Consider the following 22,561-nt stretch of genomic DNA (forward strand, 5'->3'; position numbering starts at 1 on the left):
GAGGCCTGCTGGAAGGAAGTGCCCCAACATGGCCAGACTCTGGACCAGGAGAAATGCCCATTTCAGGCCCCCGCTGGTGATGATCTGCTGCCCAGTTCCGGGAGATGACTGTGGGCTCGAGCTGGAGGGCCAGCATATCTGGTCCAGGGTAGAGTTCTTCCTTTCTTGCAGCTGTGGGACTCAACTTTTGAGTTTCACGTCCCTCCGTCACTGGGTAAAGGATGAGGGATTTTCTCAGCTTCCCAGTTTCCATGCAAAATCACAGGTACTTGAGATGCACACAAGTGAAAAAGAATTTCAAGTTACACACAAAAATGCATGGCTCATGAGGTGGGAGATTTAGCAAGGATTTATTTCAGTATAACAGGATAGGGAGAAGTAGACAAAAAAGGGTAGACACATTTCCTGCTCCCCACACAGGAAATGGGAGAAAAGACTCAACATGGTGGTTCTTTTCTGAAGTCTTTATACTTTCTGAGCTGGGGTCCTGTCAGACAGTGGATCTGGGTGCCCAAGATGGGTGCTGCTTATTATTGTAAAACACAGAGATGTGATCTAGGCCCACCCAAACCACAGGGACAGTAGGTGTTTTAGGACTTCCTTTTGCAAGACATGCCTCTCTTTTTCCGTCTCCACCCATTCAAGGAGCCTTGCAGCTTCCTAACATCTCAGAGAGGAAGGCAGATGCAGACAGCTCCTTGATGTCTCCCTATTTTTGTAATTTAACATCTTTTAAAAGGATGGGAGGGGAGCTTACTGCTCTGTTTTTTCAGTTTTTACTTCCAGGTTTTAATATGAGTCTGGCCCTTTTAATCTTTTAAAAAAGTAATATAATTTCTATGTCTTCCTCATCTGCTATGTTTCCAGAGGGGTCACTGGCCGCCCTGCAATTTGGTGGCTGCAGGAGGGGCTTCTAAGTGAGGCTCTGTCCCCTTCCTTGTCCTCTGGAAGCAGAGAGCCTGTTGCTGGACATTTCATTATAAAAATGATGCTGACAGAGCTCCACTGTGGCGAAATCCTTGCCACATCTGCTGAGTTCTTAGAACCCATGCCTCAGAAAGGATTCTGACCAAGGATTTGAATGTCACTTGCTTCAGACAGATTACCACAAGACTCCCAAAGTTGGGTTAAACTCCAGGAGGGGTCATTTGGGGACATTGGACCCTTCTTTTTGGACATAAGGAGTGGGCAGCTATGGGGAAAGTCTGAGCTATCCAATAGCAACAGGGACACCAGGTGATTTTATGGCGAGAGGTAGTGCAGGGGTGGGGAAATGGAGGGCACTGCTGAGATTTTGAAGGGGGCAGGGACAGCTCCCTCCTATCTGATGTGACCCTGTATCTGTCAGGCGAGAGCAGCACTGGTGGGTTCCATGTCCTAAGTTATTTCTATCTCCAGCATTCACTGAGTGTCCCTTTGTGGGTATGTCTTTTGGGCTCACAGGACCTGGAGGAAGTGGGACCCTGGAGTGGAAGAGTCTCTATGGGATGGACAGTCCTCAGTGTGACTGCTCAGCCACCTGTGGGCAGTGAGGTCTTAGGCATGGCACTGACCAGGCCCCCTGACCTTAGAGTCCTGAAAATGGGGATAAAGGTAGTGTTTGAGGCAATGAGAACATGACCTTCCACTTGTACTACTGCTGGCACTGCAGACACTGCCACGTGCTAAGTGGGGGGTGGGGATGGGAGACCATGTCCCCACCATGGACCAAGTGGCGCCTCTACTCTTCACAAGAGACAGGCTCCTGAGGGCAGCAGCAGAGGCAGATGAGGGGACTGAAGACACAGGAGCAATGTTCTGCTCAGGCCACTTGACACCTTGATGCAAAGGCTATGGACAAATGGGCACGGCCCTTGGGCCTGTGGGCTGATCTGGATGGAGGCAGTGGCTCTAGCTGCTGCAAACTAGTGAAAACCTGGTGAGGGCTACACCCCAAACCAACCCCATCTGAATCTCTCTCTTTACATTGTAAAATATACATAAATTAACCATTTTAAACTTTAAAACTATACAGAGCAGTAGTGTTAAGTAAATTCGCAAATCACATCATTGTGTAACCAATCTCCAAAACCTTTTCATCTTCCTAAACTAAAACTGTTCTCATTAAAACACAAACTCCCCATTCCTCCCTCCCAAGCAACAGTCTGGCATGCACCATTCTACTCTGTCTCTGTGGATCTTCCTCCTCTAGGGACCTCTTGGGTGGAATCACGCATTATTTGTCCTTTGTGGCTGGCTTATTACACTGCAGATAATGCCCTCCAGGTTCATCCATGTTGTAGCATGGGTCAGAATTTCCTTCTTTTCTAAGGCTGAGTACTCTTCCACTGTTTGGATGGACCACGTTTTGTTCATCTTCTCATCCATCCATGTACACATGGGTGATTTGGGGGCTTCAGTGCTTTTGAGGCTCCTGGGAGCACCAGGATGTGCAGCTGTGCGGGAGCAGAGCCAGTGGGGTGGGCACACCCCTGACTCCTTGCCTTGCATTGTCATGCGTGTCACCAGCCCCTCACGCCAGTGGTGTTCTCTGCTGTTATCAGGTCCAAACACCACTGCAGGAAGCTCCTCACTCCCTCCCAAACACCCCACAGGACCTGCCAGGGCTGCTTCCAGGTGGGCCCCACCCAGTGCATCTGGGCCACACAGGCCCATGCATCTGAGCCAGCCTGGGCTATGCACTTGACTGGGGGGTTGGGGGTGGGAGGGGTGGGAGGTGGTGCTAGCTCCCACTTAGAGGTTCCCTCATTCTGTCTGGTGTGCTATAACAATACAAGGACGCCAGCAAGGTCACAGCCATCTTGTTGGGGATTGTGGTCCCCAGTGTCATCAACCTGCTGCTGTTATCTGTAGTCCTTCCACTGGAAAAACCCATGTTTTCCTTCACGTTTCCTTCAAGTACTGTCGCCTTCCCTAACTTGGGTGGGGGAGAATGGAAGAAGTCTAGGGAAATCATGCTTAAGAAGCCAAACTCAATTCACACGGTTTGATAAGGGTACACTATCTGAAATTAGGAGTGTGTAAGAAGTCATGCGTTTGCTCACCAATGCATTCCATTCACTGCCAGGCATTGGGCTGTAATTAGATACAGACATGACTCGTGGCTTATTGGGAGGAATCCTGGGGTGCATGCATCTAATAAGCGGCATCTAATACCACATTAATAAGCGTCCAGCCTGCAGGTACCCCTCTATAGGCCCAGCTATGAGGAACAGATAAGAGCAGCTCTGTGAATGCCCTCTCAGAGCTGCTCGGGGCAACCAATGCAGGTCTCAATTTTAAAGGGTGCTCTCACCATAACACCCAACGTGGCTAGGGAGCCCTGCTGGTAGCCCCGCCCACGCCCTGACAGGCTCCGCCTCTCCCCCGGAGGCGGGGACGGCCCCGACCAACCAGAGGTCCCAGAACATGCAAATCAGGCTCCGCCTCCAGAGGGATGCGTTTTCCCAGACTCCTCTGCTTCTCACGTGAGCCCGGACTGGACAGCGGGCGTCCCCAGCGCTCTTCCGCTTTCGGTTCGGAAGTAGAGACCCCGCGCCCCGCGCGTGGCGCCGGAAGCGCTTGAAGAAGGAGCGGGCCCGCCGGAAGCTGCGCCCTCCCCGCGGCCCACCTGCCCGCGGCACCGGAAGTGGTCGTGGGCCACGCGGCTTCCGGCCGTGGGGTTGTGGTCGGGGCTGGGTTGCTGGGGCGGCTGACCGGTGCCGGGGCCCGGGCCGGGGGCTGGAGCGCTTATGGCGGAGGGCGGCGGGCCCGACGGGCGGGCCGGACCTGGGCCCGCAGGTAACGTGGGCAGCCGCGGGGCGTGTGGCGAGAGCCGGGGTGGGTGGGTCCGGTGCCCCAGCTCAGGGGCCAGGCAGCCGCACCCAGCCAGGCCCTGCGTCCTTGTTCCAGGGAGCCGCCAGTGAGTCGCGCCCCCCGAGGTCCTCAGCGACCCCTGCTCGGGTGGACAGCCTCGTAACTGCCATCTCGTTAGCCGGTACGGGTCTGATCGTGACTCCAGCTGTAGAGTGGGACCTGTGTCATCTCCCAGCCTTGAGCGCACCGTTCACGACAGACCCCAGGGGTCAGCGCTCGGGACGTCCGGGGGTACAGGGGGGGCAACCTCCCACAGACTGCGACGGCGACAACGCCGTCCCCAGAGAGCTCGTCAGTGACACAGCACGTCCAGCGGCCCCCCCAGCAGAGAACGACTCTCACTGGCCGTCCAGAGCAGCCCCTGGCACGGGGTCTCCACCTTGCAGAGCTGCCACCACGCAAATGCGAGTTTGCTAGAGAGGTTCCCGCTTTCCCCGCGGTGGGATCCCCTCCTTGGCTTTCAGAGCTTCCCATGTGGGCTAAATGCTTTGCGTGCCCACTTGTGTTTTTGGAGAGGCACATGTCCAAAGAATTTATTACTTAGTAATAATCGAAGACACATTACTGCAACTCTTTTTTTTTTTTTGCGATACTGGGGTTTGAACTTGCAAAGCAGGCGCTGTACTGCTTGAGCCACGTCTAGTCCGTTTCGCTCTGCTTATTTTGGAGATAGGGCTCCGAAGTATTTGCCTGGATTGGCCTCTAACTGCTATCCTCCCAATCTCAGCTTCCCAGGTAGCTAGGATTACAAGTGTGCAAAAACCTTAGAAGTCCATGTTGGTGACTTGGAGATTGGTGCAGGGAGCCTTTCCATCCCTCCCTCCCTCCATTCATTCAAAAAACCTATATTGAGGACCTGCTGTTGGCAGGACTTAGCTGGGCTTATCACAGTGAACAGAACAAACTAGACAGATCCCTACCGTCCTGGGCATTGGTTGGTTTTGACTTTGACCCCAGGTCAAGATCTTATGGTATGGAATGTCATCTCGTGCAAGAGTGAGAGATGGGAATGAGGGCTGTTTAGTTGGAAAAAAAGGACAGACAGCTACTTCCTTTCATAGGCAGGGGTTCTGTGGAAGCACCATCGCCTCTGCCCTACACCCACTTTTCCTTAGTGTGTTTTTGGATTGGGTAGAGAGCAAGGCTTAAGTGCTGTCCTGGAATTGTCATTGGAATGACAATTCAGATCAGAAAAATGCAAACTTGAAATTGTCTTTGACTCTAGAACTGGGGAAGGTTCTGGGGGTGCATAGAGCTGGTGGGGGTGTTGAAAAGAGGCCAGCAAAGGGAGGTCCAGAGGTCTTGGTAAGTCCAGTCGCTCCCACTTGCCTAACATCCGAGTCTTTCCCATTTCTGCTTTGAGCATTTTCATCCTACCATAATTGTGCCTATGGGGCAGTTACAGTGGAGGGTAAAAACTGAAGGAAGCCTGGGGTCGTAGCTTGAAGGCCTGTTCTGGGCTTGATGCTTGCTTGTTGATCTGATGCAGGTCTGGTCATGGGATCAGAGTGAGGGACATGTGTTTGTGAACCTTGCTGCTGCCTGTCGCCTTTGGTCTTATCTCTTGCAAGGGATTGTCAAATCCTGGAGGGCAAGGATGCTTACTCAGCATCCCTATTGTACCAAGGCCAACTCTTGTGTACAGTAGGTATTCAAAGGAGACTTGATTTGACTATAAAGAGAAGTTCAACATATGGCAAAAGCCTGCTTCTGGAGGGATGTGCTTTATAACTGCAGGACAGCATGGCACTTGAACTCAGCAGTCTGAGTTCACGCTGTCTGCTTACACACCTGCCAGGGCAGCTGTCTTTACAAAGCTCTTTTATTCTCTGGAGTTTATTTTGGGCTGTTGTGTGAGTGAAGATTCAGTTATTTCCAAATAGGAATTTAATTGTACAAATGCCATTTGTTGAATACACTTCCATCTTCTCTGATTTTGTTGCCCACTTATCACAAATTAAATTTTTTATACAAAGGTCTTTCTGAGCGGTTGATTCTGTTTTTTTTCTTTTTTTTAAAATTCTAATGAGAGTTCTGTTATCCGGTATGGTAGGTGTCTTCTCACTACTATTAATTAAAAAGAACAAAAAAGCTATTCTTTATTTGTATTTCCAAATAAACTTAGGAATAGTTTTATCATATTTGATATCAAAACTCCAAATAGATTGGGTAAACCTCATTTATTGATAAATTAAAATTTTCTCTAGTGTTCAGTCTTTCATTTCAGTACATGGTGTGGTTTTTCTGCTCATGGTATTTACTGTCTTGTTTTATAGGTCTGGGTTTATATTTATATACATATGTTTTAGTTTTCCTTTTTGTTGAGATATAGTTTCTGTACAGCAAAGTATATCCATCATAGATTTACTGTCTCTGTTAGTCCATTTTCGTTGCTATAATGAAATCCCTGAGGTAGACAAACTTTATAAAGAAAAGAGGTTTGTTTAGCTCACAGTCTTGGGGATGAAAGTCCACATAGCATGGTGCAGGCCCTGATGAGGGCCCCTCCCCTTGTCTGTGTCACCCTGTGGCAGATAGCAGTGCTGGTAGCAGGAAAGGGAGAATGTGGTCACATCATTAAAGAGGAAGCCAGAGACTGGGTTCCTGGTGAGAACGCACTAGGGTTCCAAAGGTACTCTCCCACTGACCCTGTGACCTGTGAGGCAGAACACTGCGCTGTCTCCCAATACTTGCCTTCAACAAATGAACCTCTGGGGGTACAGTAGCACGTCTGATGAATTGTTTCTGGTGTAGACACCCTTGTGTCTGCAGCTTGGTAAGGGATGCATGTTGTAAGTAGCAGCATCCCTTCCTTGGCCTTTGGGTGTTGCTAATCAGTGTCCCTTTGTGGTGAGGGAGGTAGCTATCATTCTCCCTCATAGTTCCTCCGTTTTAAGATAGACTTATATACTTGGGATAAATCAGAGTAATTGCATGCTAGATTTTTTGGTAAAATATTTTTTATTGCAGTTTGCTAGTACTTTTTTTAAGTTTCTTGTGGAATACTAATTCTGAAGTAGTTTGGCTCATTGTTCCCCGGGCCCATCATCTTTTTAAAATTTTTGTTAAAGTAGGTGTAGGGAATGTGCTAGTTTGATAAGGGAAAGATTTTTAGCTTTTCTATGTCTTATTTCTTGGGAGTTTGAAAAGTACCCATGAAGCTGGGCAGGAAGGACCTGTTGCAGATGGCATCCCATTTGGTTGGCCTTAGCGAGGTTTTTCTGCACTGACAGGAGCCCCTCTCTTCAGTGCAGGTCCTAATCTGAAGGAGTGGCTAAGGGAGCAATTTTGTGACCATCCACTGGAGCACTGTGAGGACACGAGGCTTCATGATGCAGCATATGTGGGGGACCTCCAGACCCTCAGGAACCTGTTACAAGATGAGAGCTACCGGAGGTGAGTGGCTGCTTTGTGCTAGCCCAGGTACTCGGGCCCCTGTGGGTCTGTGTGAATCTGAGCCTCATGGTTTGATCTGCAGATGAAGACCCTCATGCTCAGAGGAATGCTTTACAGTTGTAGAGGACGGAGATAAAGGGAGAGTGAGGGAGGTTGGTTAAAGAGTTATAGGCGATGGCTGAATAGTGTGGGCAAGGGAGCTGTGTTCAAGTCCAGCTCCGTCACTGACCTTTCTATTCTCTGAGAACTTCTGGTCCTCTCTGGGCATCACCTTCCTCAGTGTTATTCTCAAAGGTATATTATTCCTGAAGGCATCACTATTACCCTCTTCAGTGGCCCTGTGCCTCTGAGTCTCCTGTGGGTCTTTAGCCCAGGAGGTCCTGGGTGTCCACAGCCATCTTCTTTGGTTACGTTCATTTGGTGCTCTCTGCTCCTTCATTTTCAGGCCACGTGACTCTTTGTTCCCGGGATATGGTGAGCGTTCTCCCTCTTGTTCCCCTATCCATAGCCTCTTGCCTTGCCAAATCCTGCCAGTCCCCACACTGGCCCCAGCTCTCCATTTATAGCAAAGGGTCCTGCTTCTTCATCTGCCTATGTAGGACACTGGGAGAGCACCCAGCCTTCCTTCTCTCTGGAGTCTCCTTGATTGCTTTGTGCTCCTGAGATGGGAGTTCCAAGTAGATTTTGAAGCCAACTGCAACTGAAACCCATCCATCTTTTTTTCTGTTTCTGCTTCTCATTGAGGACTAGAATAGCAGCGCTGACACTACTGTTTTCTGTGATGGTCCCCAGGAAGGACTTCTAGCAGTCCCTGAGTGTGGCCCTTTCTTGTGCTTTAGTGTCTTAGCATTTTTTTCATCAGACTAGTCATCAGTATTTTAAAAAACTCATTTTCTAACTGTATTTAATGTGACTCAAGAACCCAGTGCCTTAATTAAACTTGGGATGTAACAGTAGACAGTTCAGCGAAGTCCATATTGCTTTTTCCCGGGCTTTTCCCCTTTTTTTCTTAAACTCAGGTGCAGTGATTCTACTTTGTCTTTAAGACATTTTTCTTTGTTGTTTGTTTCTCTGTGGTGAGTTACTGGGGGCTCCTGACTTTATAGGCCCACACAGGACAGTGTGCAGCTGAAGGAGCACCACTGAGATTTGGGGAGGTGCTGCTCACTTGGCTTTTTCCTGAGGCTGTGGTTCAGGGTTCAGGGTTCTGGGTTCGGAGATTTGTTCCAAATTCTGTTGGAAGCTAGAGGTGAACCATACCTCATTTGCTGATCACGAGGGTCAGTAGATGGCAAAGTAGCTGGCATCAGCTGGCATCTGATGGTCACACTCCTTGAAGACTGAGTCAGGTTATTTTGCCACTGCTTCTGGCGAGAAGTGAAGCCCCCATGTCACTTTAGAGATTCTGCAGGCTCTCCCTTATGCTGGGCCAGGGTTAAGGGACATAGTGGTTTTCACTGGTGGTCATAGGTGAAAGGGGACTCAGGGCACTGACCCAGCTTCCCAGGTGAGTGCGCTGTCCATCCTGACTACGTCCCTGTGGTCCCTTCTCACTTTGCAGAGGAGTGTCCTTTGGAATGTGGTCAGGATGTCCAGGAGCTAGAAATCTCGTGCAAGTGCTGCACATCCTCCCTGAGCCTGGAGCTTCCTCACTTGCAGAATGGGGCTGTCAGTGCCTACCCAGCCCTGCGCAGGTCAGCAGGGGAAAACCGTTAAAGCATTTCGGAAAACAGAACATAGTGGAGGCATGTTAAGCCCAGGGGCTGGCTGCCTGGGTGACCGCCCTTCTTGAGAGTCTCTGTCACCCCACCCATGTGAAGGAGGCAGAGCCGTCTGTCCGCTTCCTGGGGCGCCTCTCACCAGCTCCCTGTGTTCCCTGTAGCCGCATCAATGAGAAGTCTGTCTGGTGTTGTGGCTGGCTCCCCTGCACACCGTTGCGAATCGCAGCCACTGCAGGCCATGGGAACTGTGTGGACTTCCTCATCCGCAAGGGGGCCGAGGTGGACCTGGTGGATGTCAAGGGGCAGACTGCCCTGTATGTGGCTGTGGTGAATGGGCACCTGGAGAGTGCCCGGATCCTCCTGGAAGCTGGCGCTGACCCCAACGGAAGCCGTCACCACCGCAGCACCCCGGTCTACCATGCCTCTCGCGTGGGCAGGGCCGACATCCTGAAGGCTCTCATCAGGTCAGTGCCGTGGCGCCTCCTGGGTCCTGAGCCACTTTCTGCCTCCTCATTTTCTGTTTGCTTTTCTCTCCCTTTAAAATTAGATTTGTTAGGGGACTTGGCAGTTTGGCTAGTCTTTTAAAAGCTTTCAGTTCTCTTGTTTTTCTGCAAACTGATTCATTTGTATGTATTTTAATTTTTTCTACTTTGTGAGGTGGATGCTTATTTTATTCTTGATCAATAGTAAAAGCTTTCAGAGTTACTAGCTTACATTTGATAATAACATTGGCAATATCCTCTTAAGTATCTTATTTTTCAATAGCTGTAATCAAAGTTGTTTCTTCTTTGGTCTTAGAGTTATGGAGGAGAAAGTTGTGGTAGTACATTTTATGAACCTTTTTATGAACCTCTGATTTTGTTGGACCCTATAGCGTCCATTTTGGAGATTAAGGTTTTAAAGATTATTTATTAATATTAAACTGTATTGTTGTGAATGCTTGGAACAAAGCCCATGACCATGGGTGTTTGGTTTGTATAGTTCTGGATGTTAGTCCAAATTCAGAGTACCTCCTTGTTGTTTACGTTTCTGTGGTCACATCTGCCCTCATTTAGGGAAAAGTGAATCTAATCACCGTTGACATTTGTCCCTTGTATTTCAAATAGTTTTTGTTTTGACTGTTCTGATGCTAATTGAGCTCATGCAAGTTGTTGCTTATGGATTATGCCCCCTGTGCAAATGAACACTGTTGATTTAATTTGAGGCTTATTTACATAGCATTATGTAGTATTTAGTCTTAAGTGGCCTTCAGTATTTCTATGTATGCTCATATTTGTCTAGAATAATTTTTGTTAAACACAGTAGCAGGGTTACCATAGCTGATATTAGGGTCTATTCTGTTATTTTTCTGTTTCTTAGCCATTTCCTTTGTTTATGTCTTTTGTTTCCTTTGCTTTCCACTTTCATTACTTTAGAAGGTTTGCAGTCTTGTTTTAATTGTACTAATAGGTAACTTTTACTTACTTTGTTTGAGTCATTTGTGTTTCCAATTTTCATGTGTCCAGTGACTTCTTTCTATCACAGATGTGTTTTTCCTTCTTTTACTTGGGAGATCACATGGTTCAGGTGCAGTTTAGGTAGCTGGTTCCTAGTGACATTGTTTCATATAGAAAAGGATTGGGTAAGGGTCCTGTTGTTTGAGGCTACCATTAGTGGGGTCAAGTGAGCATTCCTTTTGCCTGATACACAATGTGATTATTTATTTATGTATATATTTTTTGGTGGGACTGGGGTTTGAACTCAGGGCTGAGTGCTTGCAAAACAGATGTTTTACCACTCCTCCAGTTCATTTTGCTCTGGTTATTTTGGAGATGGGGCCTTACAAACTATTTGCCCTGGCTGGCCTCAAACTGTGGCCTTCCAGATCTCAGCCTCCCAAGTAGCTAGGATTAAAGGCACGAGCCACCAGTGGCTGGCCAGAATGATTTTTAAAGTAGATAGTGAACATATATTTATTCCATTAAAAGGTTTATGTACTAAATGATTGTAGAGTTGGTTTGGGAAAGATAAGCAAGAGCAGTAAGCTTTTATATTAGAAGCTGATAATTGAAGCTGAGGCTTTCTCTTTTTAAGGATTTCTAGCCTGACAATGTTAAGTTACTTCAGTTCTATATTGCTGCATCTTGGAGAATGTAGGCATTAATTTGGAAATGTTTTTGATAGGATCAGTCAATGAAATTCTGCTTTGGTTCCGAAATCCCTTTGGGAATTTCACTGAACTGATAGACAACCGCTTTGAGTTGCCTACAGACTTGACCATGAGAAATGCACGTATAGATGCCCTTCTTGAGAAAACCTAATGATACATCCCGAGGAACAGGGCAGTGAGGTACCAGGAGCATGTATTATTCTATTAAAAGTTTTTCTATAGTCTAAATTCCAAGATGATTGACTTATGGAAAATGGGATTGTGATATTGTTAAGTTACTAATCACGTAATATTACCAGACTGTAACCTAAACTTAGCTTCTGCCTTTCAGTGTCATTACTCCCATAGGCAGGGCTGTCATCTTTCTGCTATAATTTTCTGGCCTTCTGTAAGTAACCTTTGTTTTCTTCTTTGTAAATTCCTGTGGTATATATTGCTGATATTTTAGAATGAAAGGCAAGAGTGGTATTTTTGTATGTGCAAAAGTTATGTTGATTTATTGGGTTGTACATTTTATTTTTTGCCAAAGATACTAAAACAAAAGGAACTTGGAAAATATTCAGGATTAAAATTAACTGGATCGCATCCAGTATTTTTTTTTTATGCATGTTCTAAACTGCTCCCACGACTCAGCTAATACCAGCTTGTCTTATTGCCCAGGCTGCATGGGATTTTACTTGGTCCCATTACTGCAGATGTTCACTTTGATTTTTTGATTAAGGTGATGCCTTCCCTGGCAAAGCACCAGGGTACCTGGCTGACCCCTGTTTAGACTAAAAGTGATTGGTGGTATGCGCTTGGCCTGAGAGAACTAACTGTAAATGCTGCTAGCCTTTTATTGGCTGTCTCTGAGCGTGCACAAGCTCTGCCTGTGGTGTCATTTAGAGACTGGTTGTGATGGCCTCTGTGCCTGCTCTGTGGGAGATTGGCTTCCTTACATCTGGGCCGTCCTTGGGGGTCAGAAGGGGTATAGCACTGATTGCCACGCGTAAGTGTGGAGTGCTGCGTGATGCTGTCGTGCTGGTGAACTGTGCTTCCTGCCCTAGGTCCTTGCCAGTGTGTCTGGTGCAGGGAGTGTTCTGTGCTAAGTCTGTGGGTTGAGCTTTCGGTGCACCTGAAAAGAGGATCCATAGTGTTGGGGAGAATACGATGGCACAGCTAGGTATGCAGTTGGGTTCATTGGTTTCTCTTGCTTTTACTTTTTAGAGATTGCTTTTTGCTTAATTTTGTTTCAGTATGTAAAATATTTACATGGCTCCAAATCAAATCTATAAAACAAGGTATATTAAAAAAAGTCTGACTTCTAACTTTGTTTCCTTTGTCCTGTGTTCTCTCCCTCCCCATATAATCATTTCAAACTTCTGTGGTTTGTCCTCTATTACTGTTAGAAATGAGCAAATCTTTATGTCTGAGTATGGTCCATATATTCACACAGGCAACCTGTAAGATAAACCTACACTGGATACATTATCATCCTGCTTTTTTCAGTATTCATCTTCCAGAGCACATGTGCATATGTAGCAATGTTTCTTATTCCTTTTCCTAGGTTGTGGTTCTGCTGCTTGCAAATGAATCAAGTATTCCCTATTGACGGAGGTTTTCTATCTTTAGCTGTCATGGAGAGTGCTTTAATGAATTGCCTGTGCCTTCATAGTTTTGCACATATCTTGGGAATAGAGCTCAAGAAGTGTGATCGATGGGTCAAAGGGTAAATGTATCTGTAATTTTAGTAGCAATTGCCAAATTCCCCTTCACAGAAAATTTCCCAGCAGTGAACAAGAGAGCCCTTCTGTTCCCTTAAAGCCTGGCCAATACACTTTTGAATTTTTCCCAGTCTGATAGGCGAGAAGTAGCTATTTTAGGTTATGGTATTTTTTCCTATTTTTTTTGCAGTCCTAGAGTTAGAACTCAGGGCCTCATGTGTGCTGAGCAGGTGCTCTACTACTTGTGTCTCCTTGCCAGTCTTTTTTTTTTTTTTTGTGTGTGTGTGTGTTGGATATTTTTGAGATAGGATCTTCCTTTTTGCTCAGGCTAGCCTCGAACCTCAATCTTTCTGATCTCTGCCTCCCAAATGAGCCACCGGTGCCCTGTTTTCAGCTCATTTTTTAACAGCACTATTAGCTTTTGTTGTTTAGAAGCTCTTGTGTGTTGACGAGCATAGTGGTGCATGCCTGAATTCCAGCTTCTTGGGAGGTGGAGATGGCAGGATTGTGGTTCAAGCCCATCCTGGGCAAAACCACAAGATCCTATGTGAAAAATGAGCTGAAACCAGTCTGGGTGTGGCTCCAGTGGTAAGCTGCTTGTCTAGCTAGTGCAAGGCCTGGAGCTCAGTCCCAGTGCCTCAACAAACAAAAACAGTGACTAAGGAGAAAGGCAGAGAGCCATCCTAGCTTTACAAACTGTGCTAAGGGCCTTAACCCTGTATAACATCATTTTCTCAATATTTAGTTCATTGTTTTACTTAGTTATGCTGTTTTTTTTTTTTCTGGACACATGTAAGTTTTTTGTTGATTTTTGTGTTAACATTATCTTTCTGGATTTTGTGTTACCAGATAAGATGGCAAATTCTACCTAGAAGTTTTCTTCTAGCTTTTCTATGGTTTGATAGTTGACATTTAAAATTCTGATCTGTTTGGAATTTGTCCTGGTGTGTGTAGTGATGAATGGGTTTAATCTTTTTTCATACAGACATTCAATTATCTGGAAAAACTCTTTATCTGTCTGTCTATCTATCTGTCTGTCTGTCTGTCTATCTATCTAAAGTCTATTTATCCCCATTTCCTTGAGATGCCACCTCACCATGTACTAAATTTGTGTGAGGTCTGGTCAGTTTCTGGATTCACTGTACAGTTCTGTGGTGCTGTGTCCGTGTGCTGACAGGTGACTCTGTTTCATCTCCTAGGCCTTACAACAAGCTTAACGTATGCTGGGATTGCCTCTCCTCATTATTGCTGAGCTCGCCTGATCCTCCAGATGAACTTTATGATCAATTTATCTCCCTCCAGAGATGTCATTTATATTTGTAATCAATTTAATTGGTTCAGGAATGGCATTTGCATTTATAAACTTGGCACCCTAATATTTTGAATTTCTTATTCAGTACTTGGTATGTCTTTCCATTCTCTTAGGTCTACTTTTGTAACTTTCACTAGTATTTTGTCATTTCCTCATGCAAACTTGGAACCTTTTTTGTTCAGTTTATGCTTAGGTAGGTCATTTTAAACAATTGTTTTCCTATCATCAAGGGCATCTTGTACTTTATCTTTAAACTTACTTTTGTATAAATAGATGGTTATCAGTTTTATCACCTGCTACTTTAATAAATTCTCTCATTGCTTTTTTCTTTACTATTTGTTTAGGCCCTTTCAGACATTGTAATCATATCCTCTGAGTACAGGAAGCATTTTACTTCTTGTTCATCAGGTTGTCTTCCTTTGCCTAACTGCACTAACAGCATTGGTGTCGCAGAGAAGACTGGAACATGGGAGTCTGTGTTGTCTTCTTCTTCCTCCCCATCCCCGACCCCTATCACAGGGCAGCCTGAAGTGCTTGCCTGGAGATGCCAGCTTCTGGGTTTTGGGAATGTATTTTACCACTTTAAGGAAATAGCTATTATTTCTGCTCTACTGAGTACTTTTAAACTTGCATAAGTATTGAGTTTAATGATGGGCTTTTTTCCTTTTGCATTCATAGATATAATTGGGATTTCCTCTCTAGTTCCATTAATATGATGAATTATGATAAGAGTTTCTAAAATTGGAAGTAGCTTTGCATTCTTGGAATAACCCTTATGAGGTCACGGTGTATTGCTTTCTTATACATGTTCAGATTTTCTTTGCTAATATCTTATTGAAGATTTTTTTGTTTTTTAAACTCAGGGCCTATACTTTGAGTCACTCCACCAGCCCTTTTTTGTGATGGGTTTTTTTGAGATAGGGTCTTGCAAACTATTTGCCTAGGCTGGCTTAGTACTGCAATCCTCCTGATCTCTGCCTCCTGAATAACGAGGATTACAGGGATGAGCCACCGCTGCCTGGCTCTTAGTGAAGATTTTTAAATTGATATTTGTAAATGAAATTAGTTCTATTATGCTAATTTTATGATATAAATTTGGAAGTTTTCCTTCTTTTTCTTTGCTCTGAAATAGTTTAAATAGCCTTGGAGATACTGGAGTTTTAAAGGTCTGAAAGACTTCCTTGGGGATGTGTGTGGTGTGTTCTTACCTGCAACCTTACCTTGCTGGAAGTAATGAAGCTTCAGTCATCCCTTGGTATCTATGGGGGATGGGTTCCACAATCCCCTTGGATACCAAAATCTGAGGCTGCTCAAGTCTCTTATATAAAATGGTGTTGTTTTTGTATGTAACTGCCATATATCCTCCTCTGTACATTAAATCATCTCTAGATTACTTATAATATCTAATATAATGAAAGCAGTTGCTATGCTGCGTTGCTTAGGGAATAATAACAAGAAAATGACAGTGCAAGTTCAGTATAGGCATAATTTTTTCCAGATATTTTTGATCCACAGTTGGTTGAATCCTTGGGTACAGAACCTGCAGACATAGAGAAGTGCCTGTATTTGTGGCCTGTGGAATCTCCAGTGGCTCCCAGGGTCACAGTATTAAGGCCTCCTCCAGAGTGACTGGGGAAGTCTTGGTGGATGGGTTGATCTGTTGTAAGGCCTGATTTTCCTCTCCCCTGTAGGTATGGGGCTGATGTCGATGTCAACCATCACCTGACTCCTGACACCCGGCCCCCTTTCTCAAGGCGGCTCACCTCCTTGGTGGTCTGCCCCCTGTATATCAGTGCTGCCTACCACAACCTGCAGTGCTTCAGGCTGCTCCTGCATGCAGGGGCAAACCCTGACTTCAACTGCAATGGTCCTGTCAACACACAAGAGTTCTACAGGGGATCCCCTGGGTGTGTTATGGATGCCGTCCTGCGTCATGGCTGTGAGGCAGCCTTTGTGAGCCTGCTGGTAGAGTTTGGAGCCAACCTGAACCTGGTGAAGTGGGAATCACTGGGTCCAGAGTCAAGAGGCAGAAGGAAGGTGGACCCCGAGGCCTTGCAGCTCTTTAGAGAGGCCAGAAGTAAGTGCTCTGAGCTCAGCTCTGACTTGTAGTCTTTTTTGGGCTGATTGAATCAACAAGATATAGTAGTAATTTAAAAACAAAACAAACTCCAGCTAAACAAAATCCTAAACTAAACTAAACAGTCCTCAATTAGGACTGGCAGTTTTCCAGAATGGCCACTGAAATTATGCTTCTCTTTAGCAATTCCTTGGCTCCAAGAGCAAGAGCTGATACCAGGAAATCTATGAAAATTTGTGTATGTTTTCCAGGTTCCTAGAATTACATTCTCATTACCCTTTTACTCTGCTTTGTGACCCCAAATTCTTAGAGACAGTGACTTCTTTTTCACATGGTTTTTAAATGAGCAGACTTGTAAGGCTGTTTTCTAGGGTTCCCCATTTCCTTTCCTTTAGTTCCAAATACCATTAGTTTGGATTGTGTGATAAGTCCAATTTTTGTTAGAATAAAATCTGGAGTTTGCTTATTGGTGAAGAAAGATTTTACTAAAGAATTAATAGATCAGGTCAGATGTGGTGACACACATCTTTAATCCTAGCTACAGGAGGCAGTGACAGGAGGATCATGGGTCAGGGCTGCCCGGGCAAAAATTAGTGTAAGGCCCTATCTGAAAAACAAACTAAAATCAAAAGGACGGTGGGGGGGCATGACTCAAGTGGTAGAGCCCTTGCCTGGCAAGCACAAGGCCAAGTTCAAACCCCAGTACCTTCAAGGGGAAAAAAAATTGAAATCAATGGCGAGAGAGTTTGGAATTGATCTGTAGCTTGGCCTTATTACCATAGCTTTCTTGGATTCAGAAATCACCTTCGAGTGTCTTTCTGCCCTACATCCTATCCTCATTCCTGCCTGGATTTTTTTCTCTAATCCCTTTCCTCTCACAAAACATTAACTTCAGTGCGTTATCCTTACTGAGTTTACCCAAACCAGCTCACTGAAGCATGCTCTTGTTTTGCCTTCCCCAGAATTTGCTGGTGGTCAGGTGGGAACCACATTGATAGAATAAAACTGCTGTGCTTGTTACTGTTTTACTTATCACTGCTTCATCAGCTGAGGCAGGGACTTGGCGATGCCTCTTTGACCCAGAGCAGGATCGCTGCGCCCTCAAGTTCTGTTCAGTCTGTGTGCTGTAACTCTGCTTGGTCTTTCTGGGACTGACCCAGGGGTTAGGGTCTATCGCTCACACCTGCAGGGACTTCAGTGAGCAGCTCTTATTTCTTTGCCTAGGGTGTGGGACGGGAGGAGATACAGAGGGAAGAGATAGTGTCCCAATGAGCAGATGCCTGTGTTCATGAGGCTGTGAAGATGGAAGGAGCAGATAACATGACCTTGCTCATAGTTCACTTGCTTGACTCAGAACAGGAAGTTGGTATGAGCAGTAGTGCGGCTTTGTTAGTCACAGCTAGCCTTTGCCCTTCAGAACTAGAATGGGAATTAACCTTCCTTCCTCCTCTTTCTTTCCTTGGCTCTCCAGGTATTCCCAGGACCTTGCTGAGTTTGTGCCGTGTGGCTGTGAGAAGAGCTCTTGGCAAATACCGACTTCACCTAATTCCCTTGCTGCCTCTGCCAGACCCCATAAAGAAGTTTCTACTTCACGAGTAGAGTTCAGAGGGGGCTGCTAGCAGCGAGGAAGACAGCAATCTCAGTGATAGCTGATGCAGACTGGGCATCCCATGAACCACATTCTGTGCTGCTGACTTGACCTGGGCTGTTGTTGAAGCAGAAATGTTCTCGTTCTCATGGATTGTATGTAATTCCATCTCAGGTGCTTGGGCCATTGAATGGTCCTTGGGTCATTGTCAACCGAGAACTTCATACAAAATTTAATTTTGTTTTTCCTGAATATCTCTGTTTTGGATTTTTGCACTTGCATATTAATGAGATAGGCCATGAAGTGTGTAAAGTGTGTGCTGAGGCTGGAGGCCTGTGACATCCCCAAGTGGGAAAGACTCTTAGCACTTTCCAGAACTGTGCCATTTATTTTTCTACTTTGCATCTTAATTGTTCTATTAAAGCCTATATCTAAATGCAAATGGGGTTTTGGTAACAAAACAAGTGGGGAGCAGAAACACAGTTCATGAAGTTGCTAGCATATTTTCCCACTCCTGGGTTAAGCAGTGTGTGCAGTCAGCATGCACACACCCTCCTGGGCTACTGCAGTGTTCAGTGCAGTGAGTTATCTTCATTCTAGGATAGGTTCTAGCTGCATACCCTGTCTGCTAGCTTCGTGTATGGAGGTCACAGTGCTGTGTCATCACACAGTACCTGTTCTCACACTTTTGTGCCTCACATCACACTGACAGGTGGCATGAGGGTTCTGCCTTTTCACTTTAGGGAGCTTCCAGACAGTGATTGATTTTCAGAGGCCTACATGGAACTAGCCATAAATGACTGCTTGCATTTTGACCAAGGACCATCCCAACAGCATTCACTGCCAGTTCTAATAGAAGATGACAGTGGAGTTACTCTCTTCAGTCCCTTAAATGTCAGAAAGTGAAAATTCAGGTTTGTTTTCTGAGTGGTTCTGAGCTTTTAGTTGCTTGGTGTCCACAAAACATCTGGCTCTTGCTCTTCCCTTTTGGGGGCCTAAATGTCTTGGTGGCTGCTTCCAGCATCTAAGAAGGGGGATAGAGTGAGGTCAGAAGTCTATCCCTGACATGCTCAGGGTTAGCAGTAGATGAGAGAGATGACTTTGCAGGCACCCTTGGCTGTGTGGATGGGGCTTGCTTTCCCACTCAGGATTGTGCAGCCAGGTGTGCAGGTCATTAGCAGGTGGCCAAGGACTGCAGCACTCCCAGGTTGCTGCTGTTTCCAGTGAAATCTTGTTTTGTCATTTGAAGCCTCTGAGAACCATTGTATGGGTCTGTGGTGATTCTAAGTTTTAGAAGTGCTTAGTAATGAGCAGATTTCAGAGCTCTTAGATTTTTTACCGTAAGAGAAATCTAACTTGCAAAAATTAAACTGATGATATTTTGTTAATTATTAGCATCATGTTTTAGCTGAACAGACAGGCAGTGTATGTTCTACCTTTATGTTCTGTGGCTTGAGGATGGAGTTCTAAACCCCAGCCTCCAGGGTCATAGGCAGGCTCTGTGCAGGAACACTGAGCTGACCTGTGTGTGCCTGCAGGTGGATGAGGGGGAGCAAAGCTGCCAGTTGGTTCAGAGGGGAAACAGTGGTTGGAGCATTAACTCAGCTTAGTGACTTGGCTGAGGGCTGGGACTCTATGCTGAAAGTGTGACTGGGTTCCTGAGGCCTGGGCTGGCCTCCATGTTGCTCCTGTGGGTGGCTTAGGCTTTGGTCAGATTGAGGTCAGGAGAGCCTGCCCAGGAGTTGGCGTGATGGGGGCTGTGGCCTCTGGAGCATGTGCTGCAGGGCTCAGCCTGAGATGGATTGGGGTGTTCTTCACTCAGGCTGGGACTAGGACCATAGCTGGACTGTGACTGGGCCAGTAGCTCTCAGGGGTTAGGGAGTGATTATGTGGAGACTTAAGCCACCTGTGGGTAGTCTGACCATTCTGGAGGGGTCTCTCTTTACTGGAGATGGGTCAGCCTTGGCTTGTCACCTTGGTAGCTTTCAGGAGTAGGTAGTTAAGTCAATTCACTTTGAGCTCTTGACTGGGTAGGTTCCCAACTCTGCCCTTTGCCTCAGGAGAGGAGAGAGCAGGCTTTCTCTAGGTGGGCCAGGCTTACAGCACAGAGGCTGCTCCGCTGGGTGCTTTCTGTGAGGGCCTGCCCGTGATAGGATGGTGGCTCTGTTCTCAGACCTTCTGAAAAGCAACATTGTGATGCTGCCTGTGAAGGAGTTGTGAGTGCTCTAGCATGACCTGTAGGCTGTGCAGAGGCAAGGACCTAGGCCTGGCAGAGTATGTGTTTTCCCTTCTTGCTGAGTGCAGAGCTTGCTTCTGGGGTGTGGAACCATTTTCCCATGGTCTCTTGAAGAATGTATTGAATTGATCCTTGTAGTTGGGCCTTGTGTAGGTGTGACTGGGGAGTAATATGTCTAGGAGAGAATGAGCTGGGCCAGAGGCCTATTCTTGGTCTTCCCCTGGCATGTGTTGTATTCCGTCTGGCCTGTAGGTGGCTAGGGTCACAGCTTTCCACTTGCAAAGTGATCAGTTTTCCAGTCAGCTTCCCTTATAAGTTTTTCAGAACCACAGCACTTTGAGGTTCACCCTCTTGTTTGAAATTTCATAGCTGCCAAACGTGCATCTGAAAACCGCTTTGGCAGCTAACTAAGGTCATTCCCCCTTACTTCTAGTGACGCGTACTTTACTAAAGTGCCCTTGTCTTTCTTGTCAAGGGCACAAGATAAGGAAGTTCTGACAGGGTAGCCTTCCACGTGAGCACTTTCTGGATCATGTTTCTAAGCACTGAGCACTATATCCCACAAGGATATGTGGTAGTACTTGGTGGGGCTGCTGCACCTACCCAGAGCTGTCCCCAAGAGAGGGGCCAGTGGCCTAGAAAGAAGGAGCCTCAGCCCATCCTAGGAGTGTCTGTCTGACTGTCACCACTCCCGGGGCCCCCACTGGCCCTGAAAAGAGCATGTACCCAGAGTCTTGGCTGTAGTGAAGAGATGGACCTGGCAGGCTAGGATGGGGTAATGTTGATACCTCAGTTATCTTTGGAGTCCTGGGGTTTTAGGTCTGTTTCCAGAAGTCCTGTGACTTTTTTACTTGTGTTGTTTATGTATTAATTTAATTTATTTATTTATACTCTGCCTTGTTCCAGAAAAGGGCTTAAGGCAGAATGCTTGTCTATTGGTGTTCTGCTTGATAGTAGATAAGTTTAGTCAAAATATACTTATTAAACAGGTAATTGGTACTTTCCTAATGTTGACTATGTTATCAGGCTTCAGTTTTTTTTCCTTCTTCTGTGAATTGATTCTTTATATAAACAGCAGCATTCATCAAACATAGGCCTGAGCTTAGGAAAACTGCCTGAGAGTATGCTCCAACCTATGCTCTGCTGCCACCCGCCAGTGTGGCCTGGCAGGTCCCTGGGAGCCGTGGAGGCTCCACTTTAGACAAGAAGAGCTGCCCACTGTGCCTCTCCCATGGGATTTGGTGAGGTCATGTGACATGTGCATACAAGCACTTTGTAGAGGAGCAGTCTCTGCACATGGGAACTGCTGTTTTTGTGACTGTTGTCTCCATAGTGGAACTGCATTTGAGGCAGTGGCAGTTCTAGAAGATCTTGCCTGTGACGTGAAGATCCGGGCTTGACCTTGTTTCCCTAGTCGGGCAGTGGGGTCACTGTTGCCCACGGTGTGGCATTGGGCAGAGAGGGCTCTACGCAGGTGAGAAGTATAAGGACAACTTAGAGTCAAATTTATTCAACCAACAGGATTCTCTTTATTCTGAGGTCATGTCCTCCTTTCTAATTGGATGGTAGAATGTCCTTTTCTAAAATGAAGTGATGGTAGAGGGCAGTGTTTTTGCTTTTTAAAATGCCATTGGTGGTATTGGTTTCTCTTTGTCAATCCCCAAAATTTCTTTTTAAGTTTCCCTGTTGTGGGCTGGTGGAGTGGCTCAAGCAGTAGAGCACCTGCCTCACAAGCAGGCCAGCAGTGGCCTGCTCTGCCCGGTGGTATCTGTGTAGCACCCATTGCTTTGTTTGGGTGTTGGGCACGCAGGTGTGATGTGTACTGGAGCCCATGTGCCTGAGACAGGCTGAAGAGAAACGCTCACTACCAACCGTCAGTTTCCCTTTGCTTTGGTGACGAGTGTGTGTTTGTCTGCAGTGGCTGCGATCCTGACTTTTGCCTAGTTAAGAGCTTTCAGAAGTACAATGGAAATTTTTGATATGTTATTTATAACTTTAATAAATGCTCTTTTCCCTTCTAATCCCCCCCCCAATGCCTTAAGAATTCTGTGGACTGTGTATCTTAATAGGTAGAAGCATTATCTGTGTGCAAACATGGCGCGCACAGTTGAAGAAGAAATTGGCTTTATGTTTCTACTTGCTCTGTGGACCTTGGGGCTCCAGGGATGGACCCAAAATGGTCTTAGACTGCCTGACAGCCTGTTCCACTTAGTGGCCATGGTTTCTGGATTGAAGAGAGTCGTGGCCCTAAAAGTGTTGTAATCTCCAGCTTTCCAGCTGACATTGTATAGCATTTTGTGAGGTGCTGAGGTGATGGGAGGCTCTCATTTCTGGCCTCTGTTATATGTGACTTATCTTGCAAGTGGGAGGGTGAAGGTGTGGAGCTTTGGGATGAGCCCCAGAATGAATGAATTGAATAAAGATATTTATTCATCTTGAGGTGCTCCCTGGCCTGTCCTCTGTGTCTGCCCTCTGAGGTGTTTTCTTCGTCCCTCATACCCTCCTGAGCTTTGGAAAGCAAGAA

At 46.2% G+C, this 22,561-nt stretch overlaps 1 protein-coding gene across 2 annotated transcripts; it reads left to right on the forward strand.

Annotated features, from left to right (window-relative positions):
* Positions 1–3,446: 3,446 nt before the first annotated feature.
* On the forward strand, positions 3,447–22,476 carry Asb1 (ankyrin repeat and SOCS box containing 1). 2 transcript variants are annotated; one of them, XM_020174500.2, is made up of 5 exons: positions 3,449–3,780; positions 7,110–7,251; positions 9,134–9,436; positions 15,828–16,213; positions 17,685–22,476. In XM_020174500.2, the coding sequence occupies exons 1-5, from the start codon at positions 3,732–3,734 to the stop codon at positions 17,810–17,812; spliced, it is 1,008 nt and encodes a 335-aa protein (XP_020030089.1). In that variant the 5' UTR covers positions 3,449–3,731; the 3' UTR covers positions 17,813–22,476. The 2 variants fall into 2 exon arrangements, with proteins under 2 accessions (XP_020030090.1, XP_020030089.1); XM_020174501.2 differs by lacking the exon at positions 9,134–9,436 and having other exon boundaries at positions 3,447–3,780.
* The last annotated feature ends 85 nt before the right edge of the window (positions 22,477–22,561 follow it).

The sequence above is a fragment of the Castor canadensis genome, chromosome 4, assembly GCF_047511655.1.
Source record: "Castor canadensis chromosome 4, mCasCan1.hap1v2, whole genome shotgun sequence".
NCBI lineage: Eukaryota > Metazoa > Chordata > Mammalia > Rodentia > Castoridae > Castor > Castor canadensis.